The 18645-nt window shown below is 36.3% G+C and overlaps 1 protein-coding gene and 1 long non-coding RNA gene across 8 annotated transcripts; one reads left to right on the top strand and one right to left on the bottom strand.

The window, feature by feature from the left end:
- Positions 1-364: 364 nt before the first annotated feature.
- On the top strand, positions 365-17280 carry LOC105229453 (sodium-dependent phosphate transporter 2). Of its 4 annotated transcripts, none has more exons than XM_019991496.3 (8): positions 365-540; positions 12296-12348; positions 12431-13754; positions 13894-14319; positions 14384-14554; positions 14623-15586; positions 15652-15837; positions 16603-17280. In XM_019991496.3, the coding sequence occupies exons 3-8, from the start codon at positions 13562-13564 to the stop codon at positions 17069-17071; spliced, it is 2409 nt and encodes an 802-aa protein (XP_019847055.2). In that variant the 5' UTR covers positions 365-540; positions 12296-12348; positions 12431-13561; the 3' UTR covers positions 17072-17280. The 4 variants fall into 4 exon arrangements, with proteins under 4 accessions (XP_019847055.2, XP_049314193.1, XP_049314192.1 ...); XM_049458236.1 differs by lacking the exon at positions 365-540 and adding an exon at positions 552-694; XM_049458235.1 differs by lacking the exon at positions 365-540 and adding an exon at positions 11459-11477.
- Positions 3352-7955, bottom strand: LOC125778836 (uncharacterized). 4 transcript variants are annotated; one of them, XR_007422970.1, is made up of 5 exons: positions 6370-7955; positions 5687-6111; positions 5053-5193; positions 3659-4668; positions 3352-3535 (listed from the first exon to the last, which is right to left on the bottom strand). It is a non-coding gene; the product is annotated as an uncharacterized LOC125778836 (long non-coding RNA). The 4 variants fall into 4 exon arrangements; XR_007422972.1 differs by lacking the exon at positions 6370-7955 and having other exon boundaries at positions 5687-5957; positions 6088-6363; XR_007422969.1 differs by lacking the exon at positions 6370-7955 and having other exon boundaries at positions 5687-6363.
- Positions 17281-18645: the final 1365 nt, after the last annotated feature.

Here is an 18645-nt window from a genome sequence, read left to right as displayed (position 1 = left end):
GTTCCATATTTAATCTAAGTATTCTTGTTTGTGACAACTATTTCCAAATGTGTTTTATGCCTATTATACATATATAGCAAAATTGTTGTTGTTATTTAGTTTAGTCTCATATACTTTACTACAAATAAGTACAATATAACCTAATCTAATAAGAATACAACTTTAACATTATTTTTAATGCAATTATTTAATAATAGCATTGCGAAAACTATTAACTATGTTTTTAATTATAAAATAAAAAGGATCTATGTTTTTTAAATTATAAAATAAAATTAGAATTAAAAATAAAAAAAAACTTTAAGCGGAAGAGGGTAAAACGGAAGGCGCCAATTGTCAAATGCATATTCACACATACACAAAAATCAAAAGGGCAACTGAACTTGTGTGCTCTTCTACTCGCTCGCTGCAGTACAGAACAGACAAAACACATGCGCTTGCTCGATATTGGCGCAGTCAGTCCAGCTTCGCTCTCACTGGCAGAATTTTCCATTTATCGCTGCAGTTGTCGGAAAAATTGATTTCAAAATATTTCCCATACAAGTGAGTACTACATAGAAAAATAATTGCAAAGTGATTAAGTCATTGCAAAGATTATCTAACGTGCATTGAGAGTGCTAAATTAATAAAAAATGTAATGCATAAAATGCGAATGTTATAAGTGATAAATAAGCAGAAAAAGTGTTAACGGTTCGCAGTGAGTAAAATGTGTCTGGAAAAATGTGGGCTGGTGGAGCGAGTGAAGTGTGGAGGAGTGGTATTTAAAGTGCGGTGGGAGATTGTAAAGGTTGCCGAGAAAGGCATGTGAATGTCAAGATGATAAAAGCAAGCGTTGATAATGAGTGGCCAAAATTTTTCAGGTAGCAGGATATAGGCAAAGGAGTAAGCAGTTCGAATGCGGCGCAAATACTTGATGACACACAAGTGTAACTTTGTGTGTGTTGAGAAAAGCCGCAATTGGCGCCACCCGTAACTAACTAACAATTATTGGTAACACGCAGAATCCAGCAAGCCTCCAACTCCTTTGTAATATTAGAACAATTCGGTGTAATAAGCAAAGTTTTCAATTTAAAGTGCACGACGGGTGAACAAGGGAATTTTATTACACTCATGCAACTATTATCAACGCTGATGCAATCAACACCTGGGTTAAAAATCAATATATGAACAATATACATTGGTCTGGCACTGATTGGATGGGTGGGTGTGTGTGTGTATGTGCGTCTGAAGGGGTGTGTTGGTGCCGACATCCCGGCAGAGGGATACATAAGTGATCAGTGACTGTACTGTTTGATTTTAAACAACTTTACAGATATCCAAGAACTTTTAATTGTGAGTTTTCAATTTCAACCGATTTTAGCCGGCAACTGACGAAAGTTAAAAGGACTTAACATACCCACAGGCAACAACACGGAATATGTATATACATGTGTACAACATAATCTGAAAAGTGTGTGGCGCGACATGTGGCTGCCAAACAGCAGCTCAGCAGCTGCTTGTAGATATGTATGCATATACATATATTTTGCTTATGCGATATGCCTGGCAGCAGCTTTAGCCGTTCTGTTTTTGTTGTTGTTATTGTAATTATTAAGAGCTGCTGCTCTTATTCCTGTTGTGTACGTACACATTTCACGTGTCCTTGAGTGGCGTGTGCTATTCCTGCTATGCTTATTGTATTAGCCTGCGGAGCATCCACTTTCAATTACTTTTGAAATGGCATTTATTTGTTGTGGTTTTTGTTCTTGCATACATACATATGTCGTTATAACTCTTTTACGTACAAATTTGCGTAGGCAAATCAAATTCATTTTAATTTTTTGCTCAGCGGTCCAAATTACTTAAGTACACGCACTTACTTAAATGTATACCCTTATAGTAATACCTATGTACGTATGTTTGTATGTATGTTTCGGCGTCTCTAACTCCCTTTTTATGTTTTTGCGAATTGGATTTTCATTATTCATAACCTTTGTTGTACAGTACTCTTGAGTCATTCAAAGTGCTCTGACCGACCAGCAGTCTCCTTTTCTTTCCTTCCTTTGTATCTCAAATTTATAATTATAAGTACATATGTTTTCATATACATATATGTACATACATATTGTATGTAGTATATAAAAAATTTAGCACACAAAAATTTCGTCCATTGTTGTTAAATATATACCTTTGGACTAGTGTTCTTGTTATATACTGAATTAAGAAAGAAAGTCGTACCACTGAGACCTAAATTGAGTTTTTTTTTATTTTTGATGGTATATATGTATTTGATTCTGGGCGGAGATTGTAACGTTTTCTTTCACATTGATAATATATGTACATATGTATGTATATGAAAAATTTCGTGAATATATCTTATCTAGTAAAAAAGTTTTCAAATAATAAGTTAATTTAGAACGGTCAGCTATGTATACGTTACAGTGATCCGATCTGAACCTCGACATTTGCTGTTGGCACATTTTCGAACCAACCTTTGTCACGTTTTTTTAATCAATTTTCAATGGCTTTTGTAATACCTCAAGACGCATAGTTCTTTTTACATACGAGCTATATATAATTTTTTCAATACGCACAATTTTAGCCAACAGCTGTTGTGTACCAAATCCTATGTCAAAAGCCATATAGTTTTGTTGTTTTAGGCGAAAGTGCAGCTGTCCGCATTGTTATAGTAATGTGGACATTATTTATGCAGCTGAAGCAATTCTGTGAAAATTTGATAAAAAAAAAACTTAACTCGACTTAGCATTTTTATGCACTCAGCTGGTAGCTGGAACTATGTTTAATAAGAAGTAATTTAAAATAATTAATGAAATTTATGAACGATCAAGAAATTTTAGGCAACGGGAAACCATCTCAAAATAATATTTTTTTTCTAAAAAAATTGTAACTTATAAAAAAATAGTAAACAATAATTTTTTCTAAAAAAATAATTTTTGTAAAATAATTATAGAAAAAATAAATATTTTTTTTTATAAGTTACTAAAAAATTATTTTTATAAAAAAATTATTGTAAATTAATAATTTTTAATTTTGTAAAATAAAAAAAAATAAAAATTTTTTATAACGAAGGCATTCATACACCGGTTTTTATTGTTACTGCTTGCTGTTATAAAAATTGTTTTTATCCTTTATCCATTGTAATTACATTGGCTTGTGTGCGCACACGTGCGATGTGCTGGCTCATCATCATTTATAAATAGTAAATTTATTGTCCTTTTGCCTGACATTATCAACGGTGATGCTGTGCTTATAATACATGGATTAATATTATCTTGAGCTGCTAGTAGCTGTTTTACCATATGTTCAGGCATACTACTAACCTATCAAATATGGAGAAAAATAAAACAGGTGAGATTTTATCGAAACATTTTGACAATTAAACCTTTGGATTGAATCGGCGAAACAATACGATATTTGCTAAGGGTCTAGCAGACACTATCCGAAACAGCTATAAAAATTTTAAAATATTTTTTGTAGACTTTTCTTAATTTATAGTGCCAATCAGTCGCATATTCTATGTTAGTTGGATAGACGGACCCTGAAAAAAGCGTTTAAAGTTTTGGGAGCTGATTACACTATTAAACTTTTCGAAAAATATTCGAATATATCATCATTTGATAATAAAAAATCGATTTTTTTTAAATTCACAATTGGTTATTACCCCTTAAAGCATTCCCCTCGCATTGAATCCCGTTCCCACGGCAGTCGGCATTAAGTAAACGGAACGTATCCGGATTTTTATCCGGTCAAGAACTGTTAACACGGCACTATAGCTCGAAATTCCTTTTGGAATGTTTTCTACCGCTACAATAATAATTATTACATAGAGCGCTGTATATATGTATACAGCTGGACCCTTTTACTAGTTTTCCCCTAACGTTGCTCATTGTCTTTGCCCGAATAAATATTTCCTAGAAATTCCCTTTCATTTAGTGCTTCAACAATTAAACGATGACACGAAAGTTCAATGTAGGAAATCAATATGAATAACTGTACATTACAAAGTCAAGGTAAATGGCTGCAAAAAAGCAAAATAAATAAATTCCATCGAATCAGCAAATTCACTGCTAATGTGTCAATGGCGAAAGGCATTCAAATAAGGCTCGAGTATTGTTAGCGGCACTTGCGAAAGCACATACGAGTCAATACACATGAACATACTTATGTATATACGTATGTATGTATGTATGTACAGGCTTAAAGCGGTTAAAGCTAACGATCGCATTCAGTTAAACATGCAACCTATAAATAAATGGCATAAAAACCTATCAGCGTGTTGATTAAGCGCTGCTATGGGAAAACTTCTATAAACATATAAATGATTTTTTCTATTTTTTGCTCTGCGACAAGCCGACTATGACCTGAAATAAGCGCCAATTTTAATTAACTCAGTGCCGATGTTTCACCCTTAAATTAAGTGAAAAGTTATGTATTTATTTCATTTGTATACCCTACACATACATATGTATACATATATTTGTATATATTAGGTCGGTTAGTAATAAAGACATCAAACTGAAATTTTGCAAACGTCTTTTCTTTCCGCGAAATCACCTCGTGACTGTTAAACCACATGACATCGCGGCGCGACAGTCACCTAAGCATTGGCCAGGCACGGTGCCTGTGTTTCTTTTATAGCGCCAGCTGGCAGCCAGCTTCCCGCGAAATCACCTCGTGACTGTTAATCAACATGACCTCGCGGCGCGCGCGGCGCGAAAGTCGCTGAAGCACTGGCCAGGCATTGTGCCTGCGTTTCTTTTATAGCGCCAGCTGGCAGCCAGCTTCCCGTGAAATCACCTCGTGACTGTTAATCTACATGACATCGCAACGCTAAAGTCGCCTACGCACTGGCCAGGCACTGTGTCTGCCTTTCTTTTATAGCGCCAGCTGGCAGCCAGCTTCCCGCGAAATCACCTCGTGACTGTTAATCAACATGACCTCGCGGCTGTTAAACTACATAACATCGCGGCGTGAAAGTCTCCTACACACTGGCCAGGCACTGTGCCTGCGTTTCTTTTATAGCGCCAGCTGGCAGCCAGCTTCCCGCGAAATCACCTCGTGACTGTTAATCTACATGACCTCGCGGCTGTTAAACTACATAACATCACGGCGGGAAAGTCGCTTAAGCAATGGCCAGGCACTGTGCCTGCGTTTCTTTTATAGCGCCAGCTGGCAGCCAGCTTCCCGCGAAATCACCTCGTGACTGTTAAACCACATGACATCGCGGCGCGACAGTCACCTAAGCATTGGCCAGGCACGGTGCCTGCGTTTGTTTTATAGCGCCAGCTGGTAGCCAGCTTCCCGCGAAATCACCTAGCGACTGTTAAACTACATGACATCGCGGCGCAAGAGTCAGCTGGGCACTGGACAGGCACGGTGCCTGCGTTTCTTTTATAGCGCCAGCTTCCCGCGAAATCACCTCGTGACTGTTAATCTACATCACCTCGCGACTGTTAAACTACATGACATCGCGGCGCGAATGTCTCCTACGCACTGGCCAGGCACTGTGCCTGCGTTTCTTTTATAGCGAAGCTTCCCGCGAAATCACTTCGTGACTGTTGATCTACATGACCTCGCGACTGTTAAACTACATGACATCGCAACGCGAAAGTCGCTGAAGCAGTGGCCAGACACTGTGCCTGCGTTTCTTTTATAGCGCCAGCTGGCAGCCAGCTTCCCGCGAAATCACCTCGTGACTGTTAATCAACATGACCTCACGGCTGTTAAACTACATGACATCGCGGCGCGAATGTCTCCTACGCACTGGCCAGGCACTGTGCCTGCGTTTCTTTTATAGCGCTAGCTTCCCGCGAAATCACCTCGTGACTGTTAATCTACATGACCTCGCGGCTGTTAAACTACATAACATCGCGGCGCGAAAGTCGCTGAAGCAATGGCCAGGCACTGTGCCTGCGTTTCTTTTATAGCGCCAGCTGGCAGCCAGCTTCCCGCGAAATCACCTCGTGACTGTTAATCAACATGACCTCACGGCTGTTAAACTACATGACATCGCGGCGCGAATGTCTCCTACGCACTGGCCAGGCACTGTGCCTGCGTTTCTTTTATAGCGCTAGCTTCCCGCGAAATCACCTCGTGACTGTTAATCTACATGACCTCGCGGCTGTTAAACTACATAACATCACGGCGGGAAAGTCGCTTAAGCAATGGCCAGGCACTGTGCCTGCGTTTCTTTCATAGCGCCAGCTGGCAGCCAGCTTCCCGCGAAATCACCTCGTGACTGTTAATCTACATGACTTCGCGGCTGTTAAACTACATGACATCGCGGCGCGAAAGTCGCCTACGCACTGGCCAGGCACTGTGCCTGCCTTTCTTTTATAGCGCCAGCTGGCAGCCAGCTTCCCGCGAAATCACCTCGCGACTGGTAAACTACATGACATCGCGGCGCGAAAGTCGCCTACGCACTGGCCAGGCACTGTGCCTGCCTTTCTTTTATAGCGCCAGCTGGCAGCCAGCTTCCCGCGAAATCACCTCGCGACTGGTAAGCTACATCACATCACAACGTTAGAGTGATCATTTTATGCCCCCTCATTCTGTATGAAATATACCCAGACGAAGATAACTTTTTCTATTCATCATTTGTTTATACTGCATTCCAATAATTAATTGTATATTAATATGAATTGCTGGCTGACATTTAATTTTGCTTGCATGTTGGCGGCAGCATGCATTGGGGCTCATAGCGTGCAAAATTTGCGCACTTCATTTAGTGGGCAGCAATAAAATTTCACTCGCTTTATTGAATAAACTTACAGAGAAAATTTTAGATAAATAAATTAATATTTGAAAACATTATGGAAATAGTTATGAATATAAATATGGAATGCATGCTTATATGTAATGCACATACATGCAGACAAATATACAGAAAAGCATGTATAATCAAAAATTTATCCCCACAAGCGTCTGCCCAGTAAACACCCCTCACCCACACAGCGCGCATTCTGCGAAGTCGCTTTCAAATCGTATTTCATAACATTCTCCAAAGTATTGCGAAATCCAATTTCAATTTCGTTTTCCTTTTCCATTTTCTTTCATAATTTGCATATTAACCATTTGTTTGTGTGTGGCATTGTTTTTGCTTGCATGCGCTTTTAGGTGTCTGTATTTATAAACATATGTTTATGTGTGCACTTTTGTGTAGTTGTTATTGCAGAATTGCGCTTCGAAATCCATTTTTATATACACTGGTTATTATTTATTTATTACAATTAAGATTTCCCGTCATTTTCTGCTGATTTGTATTCCAACAACATTTAACAACAAATTCGAATAACAGCGCAGCAAAGCATAATGAAATTCTACAAAAACAAAAGCAACAATACCTTGCCGACACGCGCTAAAATTTTGTTTACACCTTTTGTCTACCTTCCACGTTTCTACTATCGCCGCCGTTTCACACTCCACCGCACAAGAGGTGGCAATTTGGTTGAAAACACACGTTGTGTATTCAGAAAAGTAAATTTCTACGCCAATAAAGAAGAAGAAAATTCAAAAATAAGTAAGGCAGCGCTAAGTTTGGAAATAGCCGCACAGTCGCGAATATTAGATACGCTGCCGTTAGAAGTCAAAATATTCGGTAAATGAGAGCTGTTTGTGTGTCAAATTACCAACTGATCAAATTTGACCCAAGCCGAAAACAAAATATTTTCACATATTAAAAAAAAAATCTTAACGATTGATGAGTTATGTTAATCATAGCCTTCCAAGTGGGTGCCTGAGCCATTTTGGGAGCGTTAGGTTGTTGAACAGTTTGGTTGTATATCCATAAACCCACGTCTCGTAACCAGTAAGGATATGTTCGATGAATAAAGGGCTCTCAGCTACGTTGTCAAGTATTCCTGTAATTTTTACTAGACGTAATTTTTCAAAATTTTTCAAGTATTTTGCTCCCTGTCTATCCTAGATACGCTTTATACCCAAAACCTTAACCAAATTGAGTTGAGTTGTTCTATAAGAGATGTTGGGATGCTGTGATATCTCTCTAATATCAAGATGACGGTTTTTAAGCACTACTCCTTAAATTTTTCGTTTTTTTCACTGAATGCTTTTGCCACTGAAATACCCGCGTTCGTGATAAGGAAGACTTCCGATAAAATTGCTGAAAATGTTTCAATATTTTCGACATTTTCGTATGATATCTCTATTAATAGTTAAGCTAGCCAAATCAGCTGATGACGTTCAAAATACGTTCTATTCGAAGTGTGCGAGTTTCTATCGCCATCTACTTCATTTTCAGACTATACGTAGAGAACGTAATATTTGCATTATCAAGTTTTATTCAAAACGGTGAAATTGTTTGTGATTTTCACTAATACTACGTATAATACTAAATAATGCTGGGCGAGAAGAAAAAAAAATGGTGTCAGTTTTCATTACTACATATATAGTATGAATAAGTACAAGTATATCACATTACACAAGTTCAGTGAGCACTCATTTATTGCTTATATACATACACTGCCGTTATGGCATTTATGTGTGTATATCATGGCATATTTTTCCTTTAGACTCCTGTGCGAGAGGCAAACTTATTTGCATTTGCTCAAACTGGCAGGCCATCAGGCGTCACTTCAACTAGTTTATAGCACATTCGAACTCATAAAGTTACTTGTTTATAGTCAAGTGCTTATTTTTTATACCATTGTCGTCATAGCCTTTGCACACCCCCATGTCCGTTGAATAAGCAATCCTTTAATAAATGTGTGTTTGTACTGCTATTTGCTTCGTTTCACTTTTACTTCACTTGAGTATTTACGGCTTTATCTTTCACTTTCAGTATTCTTTGCAGTTGGTTTACCGGTTTTCACTTTTTCGTTCCGTAATTTTTTTGTTTTCTATCTATTTTTTGTGACCTTTTGAAAATTTTGTGTTTCGTTTTTTGTCTGACCTTCAGCCGAATCGCGAGGAGTAAGCTCGCGCGTGGTACAAGCAGGTGTTTGAAGGAATTTTGCAATCGTTTGTTGTCTGTTCAACTATTTTGAGTTGCAGGGGCTCATCACATCAAAGTTTGGTTCGCATGAATTTTTTTTGCTGTTTTTTTTGTAACTTGGAAACAAAGCGATGTCGTTTAAGTCTAGAGATTGTTATGCACGTTTATATAAAAATCTGATTTTGCTTATTGTGTGTATGTAGCATCCATTTGAGCATATATAGTATGTATTTAGTCATATATAGCATACATTTAGGCGTTTAATAAGGCTCTGACTTAAAAATTCCATATTCCCGCGCTGAGTGCCAAGTAATTGCTTACAAAAGGTTTCTTTTATTGCATATGTCAGAATTTTGAAGTATATTCTCAAGTACACAAGTACTAGATTTGTTAAAATTTTAGTATATGCTATAACCTCATTCATTCCATTGCTTCTTAACGATTGATGAGTCATAAACGTTTTATTGCTCTATGACTAATCGACAGTAGTTTGGGCTATCGCAGTTTCATATTTTTTTGTTTCCTTTTCGCTCAAAATAATAATGCAGTTGACATTTTTTATGAGAGGAATTTCTCAAAATTTATCGCCTAAGTCACGTGTATTGAATACTACGCGATCTTAGTAAATAACGCTGGTATTTCAACAATGTTTTTTTTGGACTTTCAGGCTTCAAATGTTGAACTCGCTTTTCACATATTTTCAACCCTTGGGAAAGAACGAGAGAGGGAAAAAGATGGAGAGAAGGAAAATACATTTTTGAACTGATCCATTCTTGAGACTATTCCAGGGATTTCAAATCTCTTAATTTCTTTCTACACTGTATCTAGCTTAGTACAAAATCAATTATCCTTTCTTTAACGTTAAATAAATCCTTGGATACCATAAGAAATACGTCATTGTTGGCATCCTCGTTCAAGTCGGGTAGTTGTGTAGACTTATCTAATAAAATTAAAGCCGTAGTGGTGAACGTACAATATATCCATTTTAGTTATTTGTGGCTCAGAATTCCTTCAAACTATTTTTGTGCGTCGATATGTTTATGCGTATGCATATTTATGCTTTGGAATATAGTATAAATTGAACATATGACGTGTTGTGCCGACTAAAAATACATAAACAACGTTTGTGTTTAAATTTATTGCTGCAGTTCTGATGAGGAAAGGCTATTGGTAGGATTTCAATTTCAATTATATCATATATTCACTTCACATAGAAACGAATGTAATATGTATGTCGTTGAAATGGGGATATTTAAACGCTTTACTTAAGTTCAAGGAGCCCTAGGACTTTTTCGACTATCCAATATTTCACGATTTTATGCTTTTTTAAATTTAAAAAATTTCGATTATTTCAAGAAATTGTGGCATTGAATGATCTTCAAGAAGTTGTGATTTAGCACCATTAGACTACTTCTTGTGGAGTTATTTGAAGTCATTGGTCTTAGCAATAAACCAAACGCTCTTCAAGTTTTAGTTTTTATATAAAATTTTATTATATATTATTTTTATTCAAAATATTTGAAATCGACCTTAAACGCCCCATATGAATCGTATATATATATATATTTGGTCCGAAAATTCTAACTCAATTTACCCTTATATTTTTCCTACTGGGTCTATGCGTTATGTGACAATAATTTTCCGCTAATAAGAGATTGCAGATTACCGTAATGACATTCAAATTTAATGTAAAGCAAAATTAAAAGTTGGAAAATTGCGCGCTCAACGAAAAGTTGTGTGTTTGAGAGACAATCACATTGGAAGCGTTAGAAAAATTTAGTTGGAACTGGTTTGAAGCCCGAAAAACTGGCAGTAACTGCTGGCTACTTGAAAAGGAGCGTGCTTTTAGTTGTACGGCTACATATCTAGATAGTTTTGGAAAAGCATTTTGTACGATTTGCATGCGAATTTGTCTGATGTTTATCTCACAGTTAACAAAAGCGACAAACTGCTCGATATCCGGTGTTTCCACTGTTGTAATAATGCTGGCACGAGCTTATTGTAAATGTTATAAAGTTTTTATTGTTGTTATTGCTAATTGTTGGCAATTAAAAACGAATGAATTGTATGTGTGCTAATATTATAATAAACTACTTTTGTTTTCATTTCCTACCATGTTGTTTCATAAAAATGCCATTGTAAATTATTTAATTGTTTCGGATTGTTTGTATTTTGAGTCTGAATTTCAAACACTTTTTCCACAGTCACAATAATTTCTTTTTCATATGCCTTTAAAATGTTTAATAGTGCTTTTCAAATACAAATAAATTCGTACACGGGCATCTATGCCTCCCCAATACCCATAGACTGTTTTTTTTGTATGTTGACGTCTTAATTGTTGCCAATTTGTACTCCTCCAATTGCAGTCAAGTTGATCATTTAATTGTGTGCTACAGCGCAAAGCGTGTAGTCGTGTAAAATTTCACTTTTCGTCTACACTTAACACAACTTAATCCCTGATCCTTGCAGTGGCATTTATAAAGAGTTACGAAACTTTTACAGGGACAATAAATTGTTGGTGTTGGTGTTGGTAATGATGTCACTGAGTGTATACTAAATGACTTTGCTGGCTAAAAGTGAAAGTAATAAATAATAAAATAGAATTTTAGAAGAAAGCCATGTTTGGGCATATACATGTACGAAATCAAAATGTGTGCCAACTGATCAAATTTGACTCGGACTGGTTCATTCTAACTGCGAATCGGTAAAAATAATTTCGTAGATTGATACAATCTTTTTTGTATTTTTATAAAGTTTGATTTTTTATGTCATTTAGTGTCCGTTTGGCAACAGTTTGTTTAAATGTGAAACATTTGTCTGTCGATTTTTACCCTAAAAAATTAACAACGAGTTCGCGTAAAATTTTGTGTTTCCAACGGAATAACGTTTACTAAATCGTTGAAAATCTTGAAGAAGTATATTCGGGAGTCTACTTTAACACGAACATAAGTATTTGAGTGACATAAGCAATGCAGTTAAGCATGAAGCCATTGAAAACGGGACGACTACTGATGATAACAACAAAAAATTTAAAGAAACAGTGCTTGAAAATAATCGCTTTTGCTTCAGAGAGATAGCAGAGAGAAAAATGTGGCACTAACCAGAAAGAGAGAGAGTGAATAAGATCTACTGCATAACCTCTTCGTGGTTTGGTTAGTGTCACGTTTAGGTTCCGCGAATGACACTAAACAACAATTTACCTAGTACTTTACAAATGTGGCGGGTAGAAAAATTATGAAATGATGTTTATAGTAAAAAAAAAGCTTGAAAATATTTTGATACCTTTACTACGTATATATGTATATAATCTGGAACACTTTATAAATGTCAATTTTAAATTTTTTTCAGACATGTTACTGTTCTCTCTGACGGATCAACTATTATGCTGTCCTAAACACCAGGTATAAAACGCAAGCATTAAAAAATATAGATTTTTTAATTTTTCTGCACTATTAACTAATTCTTTTTTGATTTTTCTTGCAGACAACAAAGACAAGCATTGCAAAAACAGCAGCAGCGACAACAAAAACAACAACTAATACACTCTCTATAACTTTATAACAAGAGATTTTCGTTTTCGCGCAATTTTAAGAAAAGCAGCAACAACAGCCAGTCATCAACACAGCAAAGTTGAGGCAAAAGTTTCTTAAAATCACCGAAAAATAAACGAAACGGAAAAAAGCGTGCCAGAAACCCAGAAATTAAATTGAAAACAAATTACGCTTAAAGCGACAAACAACATAAAACTCTTTTGAAAAAAGAAACGATACGATAAACTACAAAGAATTTAAATTTGAAAAACCTTTTCTCACACACAATTACACAAACCGAATTTGTTAAAGTGAGGGGGAAGTGCGTTAATTAACTACTTTTTATTTCCGCTTTAAGTACATGTAATTTAAAACTAGTGTGTGTGGCATTGTTTGCTTTTAGGCGCAGTTAGTTTGGTTGAAACTAAACTAGCTGCCTTAGCAAAACAACATTTAAACTTAGTTTAACTATAAGCGCTGCACCGCGTCGCTTTGAATTTCACTAAAATTTCATATTTTCGTAATGAAAATTGCAAACATGAAATTTAAGCGCAAATATGGCTGTTTAAATATTTGAAAAATAATATTAGTGTATTTTTCGAATATTTTATTTCATAGTATTCTATAAGTTTTCAAACATTATAAACAAATCCCTTGTCTAACTAAGTCTATATCTGTCTGTTTGTGTCTTCTGTAAATCCCCCCTACCCACCTACTGGTTAGATTAACAATACATTTACACTTACACACACACGCAAATAAAGAGATACTCATAAACTTCAATGATATTTAAGCTTTCTTAGCTATACACTGAATACTTTCGTAATTAAATAGCTAGCATTTGTGGTATTTGATTCAAGCAGACGCTTAACAATTTTCCGATTTTTTTCACATTTTCCTACGGCTTCTCTTACCGTACGTATGCTTAATATTTTATTTGAAAATTTCCAACATACTCTTTTAATATACACGTTAATAATTGTGAAAACGCTAAATCAAATGATATTATAATCAAATTACAAATAAAACAATAACAACTGCATAAATCGTTAAATTAACTGCACTGAAAAAAATTACGTGCAGCATGGATGCGCTATCACCCGATTTACTATGGATGGTCGTGCTCGGCTTTCTGATCGCTTTTGTGTTGGCATTCGGCATTGGCGCTAACGATGTGGCAAATTCGTTTGGTACGAGCGTTGGTTCGGGTGTGCTAACTATAAGACAGGCTTGCGTACTGGCGACAATATGTGAAATTTCTGGTGCAGTTTTGATTGGTGAGTGCACTTATTATTGATATTGGCAAGCTGGTACCTAATTTCGGGCCCGCAACGCAGCTAGTATACCCCTTACAAATTAAAAATGTTCTTAACAAGAAATTTATTTGTTCGGGATATAAAAATCGTTTTTTTACAGGTTACAAAGTTTCGGACACTATGCGTAAAGGTATTTTGGAAGTTGGTCTCTACGAAGGCGCCGAAGAGGAATTAATGTTGGGCTGTGTCGCTGCGCTGGCAAGCAGCGCTATTTGGTTGCTGGTCGCCACATTCCTAAAGCTACCCATTTCGGGTACACACAGTATTGTCGGTTCGACAATTGGTTTTTCGTTAGTGGCACGTGGTACACAGGGCCTTAAATGGTCCACATTGGCCACAATAGTGGGTTCATGGTTCATATCGCCGGTGATGAGCGGCTTGGTCAGTATTTTACTCTTTTTGGCAATACGAAAATTTATTTTGCGCGCACGCGATCCACTAAAGGCGGGATTTCGGTCATTGCCGATCTTTTATGGTGTCACATTTTTCATCAATGTTATTAGTGTGGTGTTGGATGGACCGAAGTGTGAGTGTTAATTTGCAATGTAAGTCTAAGAAGAATTTATATTTTTATTATATTTCTACCACAGTACTTTACATGGATAACATTCCCACCGGGATTGCTATAGGTGCAAGCGTGGCGCTCAGCTTATTGGTTGCACTGCTTACTCAGCTTATTGTTGTACCAATACAAAAACGTAAAATCGCTAAACAATTACGCGCTCAAAATCCTGTCAAATTCAATTTTGAGGATTCTGTTGGTGAGTAGCAGCAACAGCAAATCTTTAAGAAGAACAAGAAAATGCTAACCTCTCAATTTACATTGCAGAATCCTCACCGTCCGGTAGTCCTAAGAAAAATCGTCGTCCATTATCACTCGTTAGCGATGGCAAACAATTGCCAGCAATTGCCGAAATCACCGAACTCGTCTCATTGACCGACAATTCACCGAAAACATTTAAGTTAGCACCTTATGGGCTTAATAAAAATGGTCATGTGACCACACCCAACAACGGTTATACTGCAGACGGTTACAAGATCAATCCAGAAATCATAAAGAAAGCCGAGGACTTGCTGGGCAAAGCCAGCTTGGATAATACGGATTTGACCATTACTAGTTTGAATTTCATTGACGAGCAGTATCAGAATGGCAATGGCAATGGCTTGCTGCAGAATGGCAATAGGAATAACAATACAAACGGTATAGTAATGAATGGTGCTGGTAAGGCCAGTCAGCTGCAGGATTATTTTAAGCCGGGCGTAAAATCACCTTTGTTGGATACGAAGAGCTTTGAACATTCCAATGAGCTTCCAGCACACCAGCAACAGCTGCTCGAAAGCAACCAATCACCCGGCTGTGTTGCAAATAATATAATTACACAAACTGCCATGGACACAAGTACCACCAACACTGCTACAACCACACTCATCACACCCGCTGCACTCGCTATTGCGCCAAACGGTGATGGACATTCACGAATTTCGGATGTGATAGTTACGCAAGCTACAACAACTACGTTGGAGCCCATAACAACATCCACAACTGCCAAAAAGGATTTGAAAGTGGTTGAAAGTGGTAGCAGTTTGGAAATGATGATAACATCTACTTTATCGCCGAATTCCAGCAAGATACCGTTGATCGAAAGCAAAGAGTTGATACAAGATTTCAAGCCGACGGGCGATGCATCAGCGCACAATGACGAGGAGTCGGAGGAGGTGTCAATGCTATTTTCATTTTTACAAATTTTAACTGCAACTTTTGGCAGTTTCGCACATGGCGGTAATGATGTGAGGTGAATAAATTTTGTAGCTGTCATAAACAAAAAAACAAAGTAACAGTTAATATTCTACTTTCTAGCAATGCCATTGGACCACTAATCGCGCTGTACATGATTTATAGAGAGGGTTCTGTGATGCAAAAGGCCGAAAGTCCCATTTATATTCTGATCTATGGAGGTATTGGTATCTCAGTGGGTCTATGGCTGTGGGGACGACGGGTCATCGAGACAATCGGCAATGATTTAACGAAAATTACATCATCCACGTAAGTGTTAATATTTTTGAGAATATGTTACAGAAGTTTTGTAGTAAATGTCAGAGTAAGAAATTATATTTATAACCTGAACGGATGAAAAGAAGAATGTAATATATTGTTAGAAATTAGATTTATACCCTGAACAGATAGGAAAATCGAAGACCCTATAAAAAATAATGTATGTATGTATAATGATCATGTGACCAGCTGAGATCGATTTAATCATGTCCATCTGTCTGTCTCTGTTGTTGTTGTAGCGGCAGAATTCTGCCGAGTTGACAGTCCTTGGCCGATTAAAAATCCGGGTCCATTCCGGTTACATAGACCCGACTGGAACGGTCTATCTCTCTGCCTGTCTGTCTATATATACGCGAACACATATCCTTTTCTCCTCAAACAGCTGCTAATATTTCGATATCGCCGATATTGGACAACTATAGCACATAGGTGCCATACAACCGATCTACTGAACGATCAAAATCAACTTCTTGTATTTTTTTATTTTTTTTTATTTGACGAGTTATCTGCATGAAATTCTATACAGGTAGTTTTCCCAGGGAACGCTACAAGTTTCCAATTGTTCAGTTTAGACCAGTATAGCATATGGCTGACATACGAACTGAACGATCGATAATTTATTTGTGAAAGACATTTTTCTTTTTTTCAAAATGTTGAGGTTATCTAAATTTTGATTCCGTATTAAATCGAAAAACTTTGGTTTACTGACGCTATGAAGTGAATAATTGAACGAATTTGTCTTGCTTCCATTTTCAGCGGCTTCACTATCGAGGTCGGTGCCGCGATCACGGTGCTATTGGCGAGCAAAATCGGTTTACCCATCTCAACGACGCATTGCAAAGTGGGTTCAGTAGTTTTCGTAGGACATGTGAGCGGCAAGGGACATAAACCAGCGAAAGCCGGCTTCTCCAAAGAGGCTTCAGTGGAAGGCGCTGTCATTACATCATCCACTGCTACCACGCCAACAACAACGAATGCGAACGAAATAAGCGCTAAAATGACGGTGTCCTCATCGACGAGTGCGAACGCCATAGCCAATGGTGCCGGTGGTGTACAGGCTGTGGCTACTGGTGGTGATGCTGTTGCAGCTGCGGGCGTTGCTGTCGGTGCTGTCGATTGGCATTTGTTCAGAAACATTGCCTACGCTTGGATTGTGACCGTGCCGGTTACGGCGCTGCTCTCAGCTGGCATAATGTTTCTGATGTGCAGCATTGTTTTGGCCTAAGCCAAGTGGCAAACAATATGCAACATGGCGTTTAATAACGAAATAAATATGTATTAAAAAGCAGATGAAGAGGAGAACCATGTTACAATTATTAAGTATTCATCAAACTTACTAACGTAAGCGTATCTACAAATGTACACATTAACGATATTGTACTTATTATGATAATGTAATTTATTGTTATTATTAAAAAAGCGATTAAAACAAAATATGGTATAATTAAATTAAAATTATTAAAACAAAATTTGGCAGCGAATATGGAAGAATTGTAAACATGTTTGGAAACAGCGATGCGTTGCATTTGAAATGTTTGAATATTTGTGAATTGAGTTCAATTGTAAGTGCCAGTTAGCCTGCCAGCCAGTGTCAATGCATGGATTCCATATAAACAGAAAAACAAATTAAACATTATTATTAAACAAAATTGCATATTAAACAAAAAATGGAAAATGGTAATATTTACAGTGGGAGCAAATAAGTACATATTATATAATTAATTAAAGCATGAACTAAGTATTTCGTGCGTTGATTGTTTGATTTGATCGTCGTTTAGTCATGACCGTTTGATATTGGAAGCAAATAAAATGTTTTAAATGTGGTTTAAACAACAAAATTAACAAAAAAAAGGTAAAAAAGATATTAATGAAAAGTTCACAGTGGCAACCGGTTGATTTTGGCAGTCTAATAAAATATACCATTGAAAAGCAATCGATCTCTTTTTATTTTTCTTTTTTACGGTAAATCGAACAAAAGTTAATCTTATAGCAACACAATTAAAAAATAAATATATATAATTATATATTTGTATTACAAAAATATATTGCAGTTTTTTATGCTTGCGAAAATATTATGAAAAAATTAATATTTGAAAAATTTTGTATGGAATATGTTAAAAAATTTGTAGAAATCAAATATTGTCTAACAATTAAAAGCAGTTAACGATAATCGCTGGAAAAATTTCTGTCATTAACCAGATTTATGTCTCATTTTCTACACCGAGCAGTTATTTGTTTGAAAACTTATTGATTTTCTATAAAATAAAATGTTTCCTCCGCTCAACCTCGAATAAAATGAATTTATTGTTTCTAAAACAACAAAATTTAGCAAAATAATAATTTAAATTTTAAACAAAACACTTTCTAGGAACTTTTCATATAAATACAATATTTAATAATCTTTTGTTAAAAATATCTAAATTAGCTAAAACAATATAAGTAGCAAAACTATGATACAATATTTATAGTTGTAAACATATTTGGTTAAATTAAGTTATGTGCGGAAAGGAATTTTGACATGTTCCAAAAAAAATATAATAAATAAATAATTTTTGTTATCCAAGTATTTAGAGTACTACAAGTACATGTAATAGTAAAGCAGAGAAAGCAAAATGCAAATAAATAAAACAGGACACAAAGAATAATTAAAAACTGCTTGCAAAGTAATGGCTGCAGCATTGGAAGACTCATAAAGTTATGCATATTAGACAACAAAAAAATTTAATACAAGTAAATAAAAAAAAGAGCAAAGTGAATTTTTTGCTTTCCGTTTTTGTTAAAAAAAAAATTAGTTTAATA

The sequence above is a fragment of the Bactrocera dorsalis genome, chromosome 5, assembly GCF_023373825.1.
Source record: "Bactrocera dorsalis isolate Fly_Bdor chromosome 5, ASM2337382v1, whole genome shotgun sequence".
In the NCBI taxonomy this organism is placed as follows: Eukaryota; Metazoa; Arthropoda; class Insecta; order Diptera; family Tephritidae; genus Bactrocera; species Bactrocera dorsalis.
The sequence above is the reverse complement of the archived record's forward strand: the minus strand, read 5'-3'. Positions and strand labels throughout refer to the sequence as shown.